This window comes from Mastigoproctus giganteus, chromosome 5 (assembly GCF_048544385.1).
Source record: "Mastigoproctus giganteus isolate SK-2022 chromosome 5, ASM4854438v1, whole genome shotgun sequence".
Lineage (NCBI taxonomy): Eukaryota > Metazoa > Arthropoda > Arachnida > Uropygi > Thelyphonidae > Mastigoproctus > Mastigoproctus giganteus.
In genome coordinates, this window is record NC_143579.1 from 173,361,552 (window position 1) to 173,373,775 (window position 12,224).

A 12,224-nucleotide genomic window follows, 5' to 3' on the forward strand; every position below is an offset into this window, starting at 1 on the left:
TTCTAAATTTAAGGTATGGAGTCACATACTAAATTTAAAGTTTAGTATTGTTTAGTAAGGTTAAGGTTTAGTCACAGACTTTAAGATATTCAGTGAAGACTAAATTGAACCTAATTCGTTATGTAGTCTTTTTAAAAATAACGTCAAATAGCGTATTAGCAGAAGATAGCAATTTGGATTATTAAATATTCTTCCATTCCATTTCGGTTGAGCTTTTTATTTTCTTTTTATTTATTTATTATTTTTTTTATGATGATAACAGGATTTTATTACGGTAAGGGTTGTATTCATGAACTTAATATATCTTATTAAATTATAAACCACAAAACTACTGAATCGACCAAGGTTTACTGAACACATCTACAATGTAAGAAAGTTGTGTTCCCATTGAGACAGCACTTCTGGCAAGAGTAATTCATTCCACATAGTTCTATCTAATGTCTATAACTAGCACGCAGCGAAAGAACTAGTAAGTTATTTCCTATTTTACGAATCAGTAGGAAACTTCTACACAAGTGTATATTTACAAAATAACAGAAGGTATCAAAGAATGAATCAGAATTTCTAATATCTGTACAAAACGAAACAAATTATTTTACTTATAAAAAAAAATTAAACTACTGTTAGTTTTATTTTTTGTGCGTTTCACATAATGACACATTTGCTTCTTTCCCTGTTGCCATGTAATCCCTCATACCTACTAGGAGCATAACAAGATGGTTTCTGGCCGTAATCTACGTAGTCGATGGATCTCATGACTTCTTTGAAAAGAAGTACGATATGCCAGTTGTATTTAGCAGAACATTCTACATAACCGCACTTCCAGTGCTTCTTCACAAGATTTGCTACTTCTCGACGGTCTCGGGATTCACACAGGTCGTGCTTGTTTCCCACAACAATCACAGGAACATTGTGCATATTACGACTTTCATACATCTGGTCACGAATTGTTTTGACGTACTGAAAAGTTTCCGGCGAATTGAGGTCGAAGATAAGAATATAGGCAGATGCACTCCGCAGTCCATAGTTACGGAAGTCGCTCCACTCCAGAAATGAATTAGAAGGGAAGTAGGGAATTACTGGCAGGTCAACAATTCTCAATTCATACAGATGTTCGTTAAAAATTACCGATGGGAAAAATGTTTCTTTAGTTTCTGTAGGAAGGTATTCATCCGTAAACTCGTTCCACACAAACTGATGGATGATGGAAGACTTGCCTACAGCAGGAGCACCTAATACTACCAGTTTCACCATGTGCATGACGGGGATTCTTTTTAACCATACCTCATCCTTGCCCAAAGGCATTTACAAAAATAAAATCAGCTAGACAGTTCCTTCTGTTCTAGGACAGTACAAAATGATGACGGGTAGCATTATCCACATTTTTCTTGGTGAAATATGTATCTAAAAATTAAGGCAATGTCCGGAACCAAGTATTTACTGTAATCGATTCATTCTTCACACACGAAACTAATCAAGAGAGAGAGAGAGAGATTCACCAGTTATACAAATTCGGCTTTCCAAAATCACAGCTTTTTGCTTTCCTTGCTGCATCCATTTCGCGTTGGCATACTTGTCATACAGCAGAACTTAAAAACTGGCTACGGTCCATAAAGTGCACTGTACGAAAGTAAAGGCTTAAAGAGTAGACATAAGGCGTAATAACTCGGGCACTGACTAAGGCTGTCGTGTAAAACACTATGCAACTTGCGATTCCGAAAGTCGAAGTCTTCTTTCTTATTTCTCATTGCTTTCCTGTAAGGCTACTGCTATAAATAATAAGCATCCGAAATGAAAGAGCTCTTTTCCGGCAGCGTGCATAATTACTGAATGTGGAAGTCGTTTTAGTGAATCCATTAAGCTGAATTTGATGGCAAGTGAAAAGTTGCTTCGGCGATAATTCTTTTGGAATGCCATTCTTCGTCTTTTCAGAACCTAGAATAAAGGAAAGAAAAGATTTTAATAAAGTGCAAAAGGACTGGAATAACAGCAAACGATAAAAGTAAAGCTACATGTCAAAAATCAGAAGAAAATGTTTCGTCGCCAACTAATTGAAAATTATGCGATCAAATAGTGATTTGATAATTGTCCGAAGTGGAATTTTATAGTCTTCACCATTACCTTCAAAATGAAAGAAATCGTTATAAAGTTATTGAGGCGTGACAAAATAAAACCACAAAGTAAGTAATTTTCTCCAATGCACTGTATTTGACGTAAAATTCTAAAGGTAAACTATAACGTAATAATATAAATATAGATTTGTTATGTTCACCGGGACTCGTGTAGTGATTTGATTCAGTGGGGATCAGTTTATTTTCACATCCAGGAAAGCATAATTCTAACAGCCGGTAAGACAGAAACAAACAGCAATACAGGAAAAGCAGTCAAAAAATAAAATAAAATAACACAGGTAATGGTAAGATAAAAAATAAAATATATTTGAAGGTACATTTATCCATATAAAAATTACAGCACGTAGCTATAAAAAAAAACAGAAACAATATACTAAATACTGTATCGTAGCGCACTTTTATTTTATTTAGTATTTTGTAAAAGTATAGAAACCAAACTTTTTTTTGTGATTTAACAAACAAGAAAAAAATATTAAAATATAAAAAGGTATGTAAAACTTCAAAAGGGTGTTGTTTAGCTTCAATGCGTTAAGCACATATTTTCAAAATTTCGAATGTAACACATTAGCCAGTTCAGTTTTTTTTATTATCATTGTTTTTAGTTCGCTACAGTTCGTTTCAGATATGGACTTTTGAATAGCCTCAAATAAAAACAATCTGGTGATCTGGGCAGCCAAACGATACGGCCATGATGTTAGATCTACTTGTTTAGTAATTTTTCATTTACGAATTTCCTAATTTCCATGAAAAAAAAGGGAGAGGAGCACCATTCTGTATGAAAAAAGAGATTTTTTTTCCTTCAATTTTAAGATACGAGAAATCATGTAACATTGAAAAATAGCTGTTTGAAGTAACATTTAACAACACCTCTAGAGCAAATTCAGTCCAAACGACAGTAAACTGAAGACTTTACTTCCTTTTCAATATGGACATCAGGATCCTCCGTGGCCCAATAAACACAATTCTGTTAACGTGTCCAACTTTCATTTTTCCAAATACAGTTTTCCAAATTCAACCATGCTCATTAAGTGCATGACGCAATTTTAGAATGTAAACCTTGTCTCTTGAATCTTTTAAAATTCATTTTACTGAAGTTTTGGATATTTTTAGTTCAGGATCCAGAGCTGCTTAAAACGTGTAACATTATCTCCTCTTCCAGCTGAACGTAGTTTTTCACTCCTAAGGAGACTGGTAGCACTTCAAAACGCTTAATTAAACTGGTCAACGTTTCACGTTAAATGTTACGAAAGAGAAAATACCCAATTTTGACTAATTTTATGCTGCTGGACACGAAAATCACATTAAAATTTGTCGATTGGTTCTTGTTTTCGAATTACAGTTGGGGTTTCATATTCGCGAGTTACTCTGCATTATCAACTACGGCTCTCGGCAAAACGCATGGCAACACCGGTTTCAGTACCAAAACGCTCTTATCATGTGATTCGCAACTGCCGCCTCGCTCTGCATCACGTGATAAGTTGTTGTCGCGTCAAATGCATCTTCAACTCTGTTGCCGTAATCCTCGAATACGTCTAGGTACTGGGTGATTTGTTCTCGGTGAAATTATTTGTGTCGTGTAAGATTAATATGTCCCGTAATTGTGTAAATAGTCCGGATTACTTCTGTTATGTGTTAATACTTCTGTTATGCGTATTACTTCTGTTATGCGTATGTGTTACGTACTTAACTTCAAGAAAGCGTCCCTTAAATCGAGCCATAAAAAAGGCCTACTTATACTTTTGGGTGTAAAGTAGGCAATCAGGACAAGAATCGAAAGGGACGTTTTATGCCTTTCGCAGTGCCAATGACATGGATGGAGCCAACAAATCATGACACAAACTGTTACTTCTGTATGGTGCCTCCTATTAGAAAAGGGATGACAATGAAAAAAATGTGGACAGTGATGTACCCAAATATACCATATGAAATTCGTCCCGTGCCTCACGGCGAAGTACTACCTATTCCTGAACCATCCGACCGTTTTCCTGTACACTGTGATGAAGATGAAGACATTGATGAATATCAACTTGATATACACGAAGTACAGCAGCCGTCCACGTCAAGGGATCCACCATTGTGTCCAAATCTTTATCCTTCTGAACCACATAAGATCACAGAAAGTGAGCTTAATGACCTCACCAGGGATCTCGAACTGCCGAAGAAAACAAGGCAGAGCTTTTGGCCTCGAGGTTACAACAGTGGAATCTTCTAGATCATTCTATGAAAGTGACATTTCGTACTCGAAATAAAGACTATGACAAATTCTATCAAACAGAAGGTGAAGTCACTGTTTGTAAGGATGTTGATGGTCTAATGGCAGCAATGAACATGAGGCACGTTCCCGAAGAATGCCGACTATTTATAGACGCGTCTAAGGTTAGCCTTAAGGCTGTGTTACGAGCCTTAAGGCGTATTACACAATGGAAATATGCTACCTTCAATACCTCTAGCGTATGCTGCCCACAAAAAGAAAAAAAAACCATACGCAAACATAGAGAACATCCTCATTATTTACTGAAAGTAAAGTTGGAAGATATGTGGTGATTTAAAGGTAATCGCCATTTTATTAGGACTACAGAAAGGTTAAACTAAGTATTGTTGCTTTCTCTGCGAGTGGGATAGTTGTGCCAAGGATATGCACTACGAGAAGAGGAGTTGGCCTCAACAAAAATCATTAACACCTGGAATGAAGAATATAGCATTTGAACCTCTGGCATATTCAAATAAAGTTTTGCTTCCACCACTCCACATCAAACTGAGGCTCATGAAAAATTTGGCGAAGGCTTTGGAAGTGAACGGCCCTGCATTCACATACTTGCAAGAGAAATTCCAAAGACTTACTATAGAGAAAATTAAGGCAGGCGTTTTCATTGGTCCACAAATAAGGCAACTTTTCAAAGACGAAGTTCAAATGTGTCCTTAGTGATAGCGAGAAATCAGCGTGGAAAGCCTTTCGAAATGGAAAATGGCGACTGTAAAACTGATTCTCAAGAACCCCAGCAAGAAACCACAACTACCGAACTTCTACTGGCCTATCGCCCTCCTCACAGTCATGAGCAAACTACCGGAGTGACTACTACACAAGCGAATTCAACCCTACTACTCTGTGGATACCATGAGGCCTTAGGCCCTGGACTATCAACTGTGGATGACAACAGCAACCTTCTGGTTGCTGTTGAGGAATGTCAGAAAAAATACTTCCTGGCCATAACAGTGGACTTTGCTGGAGCGTTCGACTCCATTTGATGGCCGAGCGTCCTGGGCAGACTCCGACAAGCGAAAATCCCAGCCAACTTATACAACAGCATTAAAACTTGCCTCTCCCAACGAGCTATAGAAGTAGTGACACGATACCACCGAATCACCAGAACAGTACACCGAGGATGCCCGCAGGGGTCCGTCCTAGGCCTCCTGCTCTGGAACATAGTCTTAATCTGGGGGAAGTGCACTCACAGCATCCGATGACTTAATCCTTACAGTGAATGCAGACTCAAGAGCTCATCTGGAGGACCAAGCAAACAACGCCTTAAAAAGCCTACAGAAGTGGGCAGGGGATAACTTTCTCCAAATATCAACAGAGAAACCCAAATCAATCCTACTGAAAGGAACCCTCAATGCCAGAAGGCTATACCCCAAATAAAAATAAATGGCACCACAATCAGCTTTGTCACTGAAATGAAATCCTTAGTGTCGTTTTTGACACCAACCTATAATTCCAGCCCCAACTCAAACAAGGAACAAAATAAGGAAATACTCTGGAATGGTTGCAAGGATCACGCGCCGCGACTGGGGCCTCAAAAAACGCGCCCTGAAGTTGTATTACAGGACCACTTTTATTCCAATGATCACCTGCGCGGCCGCTATTTGGTATCACAAGACCACTATGGTTGTCAATAGAAGAACACTAGAATCAACCCATCGAGCAATCTTAATCACAGTGACACGAGCCTGCAACACAGTCAGCACGGAGGCCCTCAAGGTGCTGGTCGGTGTTCTCCCATTGGCCCTGGAGGCAGTGCGACGCGGATTACACTAGTACTACTCCAAAGGGATCCCTATCACATTCCAAGGATATACAATCGAACCGACAAACAGAAAGAGCCGGAAAAACTGCGACTACAAAAACACTTCCAACAAGAATGGCAGAACAGGTGGAAAGCCTCCAAGGGGGAGGTCACAAAGACATTTTTACCACACGTTGACAAGGTCCAAAATCACCGGCTTGGCTTCAGCCGGGATGGGCACTCACCTTTCTACTAACAGGCCATGGGCCCTTCAATGACAAGCTCACCACGCTAGGGCTCCTTGATGGCCAGCGCTGAAAACCTGCGGAGATGTTGAGAGCTGGTCACACCTTATGTATCAGTGTCCAAGGTACGAAGATCCGCGGGGATTATTCTACACGAGATTGACATACATCCCACAGGACCAGGACCAGGAGCATCACCTCTTGGACTCACACAATGAATACAAAACCCTCACAAAATACGCCCAGGACCTCTTTGCGAGAAGAGGAACCCGATATGCGCTGACAAACAAGCAAGTGACTGGAGACGTCTCCGTAGCCAGGTGGGAAGATGCAGCAGTGCGTAGCACACGCTTCTTGATTAGACCGGGGTTCGAGCCCGTCACCACCAAATACGGAGGATGCGGAAAGGTCAAGGGAATGACCACCGCATATTCCCGGAGCAATGTGGCCTTAGTTGCTAATGCTCCTAAATAACAAACAAACAAACAAACAAAGCAAGTGACTAGAACCAGTTGCACTCTCCATGCCACTGTTCCTCTAACAGAAAATGACCATTAACCAGAATTGGACATTCTTCGAAGAATGATTGCAGCTCTGAAAAATGCCTACAACCCGGATTAGACCTCAAACCCCAAAACCGTCAAAGAAAACCTCATTTAACCCAATAAACAACCTGGATGGGATATTCTCCCAAGAAAGACAGAATCCCTTGACCAGACTAAGACTCGGAATGGACCCTGTACTCCTAAAAAAAGAAAACTTTACCGAAATTGACTAAACTATTGGATTCTTACAACATGTGCAGCAGAGCTGCTATCTGATTCAGATAGCAGCTCTGCTGCACATGCGTCATCGGAGATCCATCACTTTACCGAAATTGACTAAACTATTGGATTCTTACAACATGTGCAGCAGAGCTGCTATCTGATTCAGATAGCAGCTCTGCTGCACATGCGTCATCGGAGATCCATCATAGCGACCACTATCTGGGACTTACCTGTGGAAAGGGATCAGAGTGGCCTTCTGGACAGGACATTGTCCTACCTTTGGCCCGACCATGATACCGATGTCACCGGACTTAAAGGAAACGCATCGGATTCGACCAACTGCAGCCTTGCTGCCTATGCGCTATTTGGCGATCAGTACCCTGCTCCCTTGCTGGGTACCCTTATTCCCCTTCCCTGGCAGTGAGGAGCCAGACTCCTGTCCCTTCCCCCTCTTTTCCTTCTGGTGGGGCATGGGCCTGCCCCACTGTCACTAACTGGGAGCATCTTCTCTATTGCACCCAGCCTTCAGTTTCCCTCCCTCCTACTCTGCCTATACACTAGTGTACGACCTACATGTCAAAATTTAACCTTGCAAATTGAACCTGGCCCATTGACTTTCGGCCTCCAACCTAGCGGACTTTTTTTTTATGTCCTAGCCAACTGAAATCTCAGGAAATTAGGTGGCAGGACCTGCCAGAGTATATATAAGCTACTGGGTTCTTCGTCTGCCTCCACGGGGCGTAAGTGGGGCAACGTTGGGCCCCAACAGGGGTCCAGCGGCTAAACGACCAGAAGAACAACGGTACACGACACTAAACGATCCAAGACTCACACACTAAATCTCTGGCATTTACAGCGTACTGTAACACACCACAACGTAAACAACGCGGAGATGGGGTGGATCCCCTGGTGCCACTTGACCCTAAATACACCTACACTTACACAAGGAGCGCTTAATTAGTTTAGGAATAAAGGAATAAGCAGCACAAGGAGTCTCTTTTGAGCCAGCAGCATATGAGCCGCTGTGTAAAATGTCATCAGATGCACCAGGAGTACATACATAGAGTATTCTCTATGTAGCTTTAAAACACTGACTTCGAAATATTTGAAAACAAGACAGGTTATTGTAGTGGAAGTGGACACCCACCCAAAAATCAGAACAGAGTTTGCCTCATCCCTTTTCCACTCTCGTCAAAACAGAAGACTTTCGGTTCTATAAGATCCGAGCAGACGTCTTTGGTAAATAAGACTCCGCCTTATGAAGTAAGTCCAAAGTTGACTTATGAGTAGACTTATGTTGACTTATTGAGTAGACTTATGTGGTTGGGAGTCAGAGCTGGCAATAGCGTTTGTGGCGTTTGAGGAAAAACCTTGTAACGGCGCCTAATTCATATCGTATCTTAACACGCATTTATATGCAGTAGGGCATCTAGCAGCGCCTATTTTTAGCGGCGCCTATGGAAAGTGCCTCATTACGCACTCCTAGCGCCGGCCCTGTTGGAAATACAAAATGCTGAGCTTTCAAATCAGAGTTTCACAAAAAGAATTGACTGTTACAAATTACTACTCGTTGGAAAACACTGCTTACATATGCGAGCAACACGCGACTCGAGGTAGTAGAAGCGAAGTCGAAAGTGGAGACCCATCCGAAGATAGAGCAGAATAGTTTCTCCAATTTTTGCTGTAATATAACATGAACATCTGGCAAATTAATATTACCGTTCGTTCTCCATCAGTAATACAAGAGCCTGGTCCGTTTCAGTGTCCTACTCCACCGTGGGGAACCCTAAATTTCCCGAGGCATGGGCCTACTCCTGTAATTAGTGACATAAAAGGATTAAACCCAGTCCAAAGCCCACATATAAAGTAAGTTCACAACCCTCTAACAGTATTGTCTGGATTCAGTACTCGAGACTTTCAGTTCTTAAATCTTTATATTCCTCGTAGTTATACATGATATATCCCCATGATGCGACCCTAATGGCAACTCGTTCTTTCAGTTAGTCACAGAGCGTACTAATTTTCGGCAGAAAATTACGATCCCTCATCTCTAAGGTAAAAACACCTGTCCCCACCCTACTACAAAGCGGATTGGTCTACCGCATCTCTTGCCGTGACTGCACTAGCTGCTACATCGGGGAAACTGGGAGACAGCTCAAAAAACGCCTTTCCGAACACAAAAGAGCAATCCGCTTAGCGGATGTGGAGCACTCAGCTATTGCCGAACACGTTTGGGCAACCCACAACGACATTGACCCACACCGTGATGTCGTGATTGTGGATAAGTCCCGCCATTATCGGCGACGCACCTGGTTGGAGTCGTTAAACATCAAATGCTCCAATACCTCACTGAACAGGAACAGTGGTTGTCAAGTCCATCCTATCACCGAAACAGCAATCGTGTCCACTGACAAACGCTGGCCACGTCCACATACATCACAGCCACAGGCTTCAAGATCCAACAATTAATCACGCACTTCACGTACAAGATTGGCAGTACACGCCCTCATGCTCCATTCTAACTGTCAGTTTAACTGAAGAAGATTGACTAAACAACCGAAAACTTTTATTTGTATGTAGCTAATCTAATATATGTATATTTCCTATTATTAAACTTGTCACAATCTATATTTTTGTATCCGTTTCGCTCTGAGCAACTGTAATTTAATAATAATAGCACTAATTTTCATTAATTGACCCATGTCCAGTGAGCAAAAATAGAGTTTTAATGGTTTCAAAAGTTTTAGCAGCGCATCTTTCCACGAGGATGAAAAAAATTCACATCTACTAAGGATTATTAAATACTTCCGGGAACATTTCTGGAATCAGGCAATGAGCCCTCTTACTTACCTTTTCTTCAATAAGATCCATTCCTGGGCACTTGTTTTTCCCTTATGCAATGAACTACATCATTCAGTTCTTCCAAATTAAACGGAGATTCATTATGAGTTCCGACATATCCATGGTTTAGTCTTTTCATCAATATATGCTCCTCATCGTTTTGGACTTGCGTGTCACCTCCAAACAGATAGTCCAATATTGATTGCAGAATGCTTTCCTTCCAAGTTTTACTCTCTTCCTCAGTATTTACAATCGAATAAGTGATATTACTATTTGATATTTCAGTCCTGCCTATACAAAGCTTAAATATTATGCCCCACCTATTCTAATTTCCAGCACTACCGACCAGCATCCTCCATGTCTGTATTTGAGACCCGGCTACACTACGCACTTATCTGCTACTTAGTATGCGCGTAGTATTCCAATACGACTATATTCCATTTCTAACCTGTTTATTTCTTCTTTTTTCGCTAATATAATAAGGCCTGACGTAGCCGACTGGTCAGGCGCGAGAGTGCATAGCACACGTTTCTTGAGTGAACCGGGGTTCAAGCCCGTGACTACTAAATACGATAAATATTTGTATTGACGATTTATTGTAAACTCTACTGACCTGGTTGTCGTGCTGGAGTATAAACAGAAAATTTAATTTAATCCACTACTGTGATATAGTCAAATATTGCAGAGATGCTCGCGGTTTGTGGAGTAACTTTCAGAGACGGAGAAATGTCCTAGTCCCACTGCCAAATGGAATGCAGCTTTGATAATTGAGTACTTTTTAAACTGTTATTTTCTCTAGCAATGGCCACGGACGAATATCATTCTATACAGCAATTGGTTAAATCAACGTTCTGATAATCAAATTTTGACTCTTTCTTTCTTGAAAAATGCATTCGTTGATAATAAAACTATGCTTGCGACTCAGTATTCTTATATTGCATTTCAGTCTGTTAAAACGATCCTATAATGTGATACTATTTTTCAGTTGCAAGGATTTAGCTTTGGTCGCGTTATATTTCGCGAACGATTATACAATTCGTCGTTCGCGACTTCCCCTGTTTTCTAAAAGTCATTTCTTTGAATTGTAAAACACCCGTTACCTCAACGAGGAACAACTTCCTGGTCCGAGGTGTACTCCACGTCACTTTGGAAACTCAGCCAAAGCTTGTTCTCTCAGTTCGGAAGTAAGACTGAGTAGCATCTCACAAAAATAGACAGTCTACAGCTCTGAGATGTTTCACGATGACACTTTTTATGAGGGTTATTAAGTAAACTGTCTCTGCACCATGGCGAAAGAGTATTGTGTTTCGTAAAATTTTCCATTTCTGCCCCTGCTTCGAGTTAATCATCCCCACCCCCTCATAAAAATCGAAAAAAAGAGATGTGGAAAAATTTTACGCATAGAAAATTTCAGAACTGTTTCGGCAATTTTACATAATACAAAGGAGATCATATAAATGATGGAATCGTCCCTCCCCCATCTACCGACACCAATGAAATCCAATTTGTTTGTTCTGAGTCAACCGTATTTTATCTCCGTTGAGAAAATAAAATAGTCTCTTGATATCCTTACAGCACAAAATGGTAAAATTTCGTTTAAGAATTGAAGCACTTTTTAAATCAAATTACTAATTTTTTTTATACACAAATTTCAAAAGTGAGGGAGTGCGATTTATCCTCTGATTCTCCATCTCTGTACGTTTCCCCTATATTTCGCTCGTGGGTAATATTGGTTATAATCACTGTCCTCCCATTCCAGCTAGAAAAGGAATGAGCCCGAATCCCGTCAATAACACTAAGGGCTTTTATGGGGCTTTTTTCACATCACGGCTGAGTTAGCCGGTCTCAGACAGGGGTTGCAAGATTTCCTCTCCCGGAAACTTGGGTTTTTCATCCAGCAAAAATCAAACCGACTGATCAATACAGACAGTTACAGATGACTTTATGAGACGTAATTGCCATTCGGTTTTCAGACGGTGGGATTAAGGTAAGAAACTATATCGTCGGCATATATTAGAGCATCATCACGAGGACTCATGAAAGGAATCAGAATCGCTGAGAAGAGAAGGCCAGACAGGACACCACCTGTCTGGCCTTCTCTTCTCAGCGATTCTGATTCCTTTCATGAGTCCTCGTGATGATGCTCTAATATATGCCGACGATATAAAGTTTCTTACCTTAATCCCACCGTCTGCAAACCCAATGGCAATTACGTCTTCCATCACAGAGAACTTG

General features: G+C 40.7%; 1 protein-coding gene across 5 annotated transcripts in view; it reads right to left on the reverse strand.

Annotated features, from left to right (window-relative positions):
* Nucleotides 1–644: 644 nt before the first annotated feature.
* LOC150085853 (ras-like protein family member 10B) overlaps nt 645–12,224 on the reverse strand; it is an 88,811-nt gene continuing 77,231 nt past the window's right edge. For 4 of the 5 annotated variants that reach the window (XM_090373537.1, XM_090373533.1, XM_090373535.1 and 1 more), the window contains one exon: nt 645–1,935. In XM_090373537.1, the coding sequence (XP_090229663.1) occupies nt 646–1,305 (660 nt within the window). In that variant the 5' untranslated portion in view covers nt 1,306–1,935 and the 3' untranslated portion in view covers nt 645. The remainder of the gene's footprint in view (nt 1,936–12,224) is intronic. The other variant, XM_090373538.1, reaches the window with a different exon arrangement.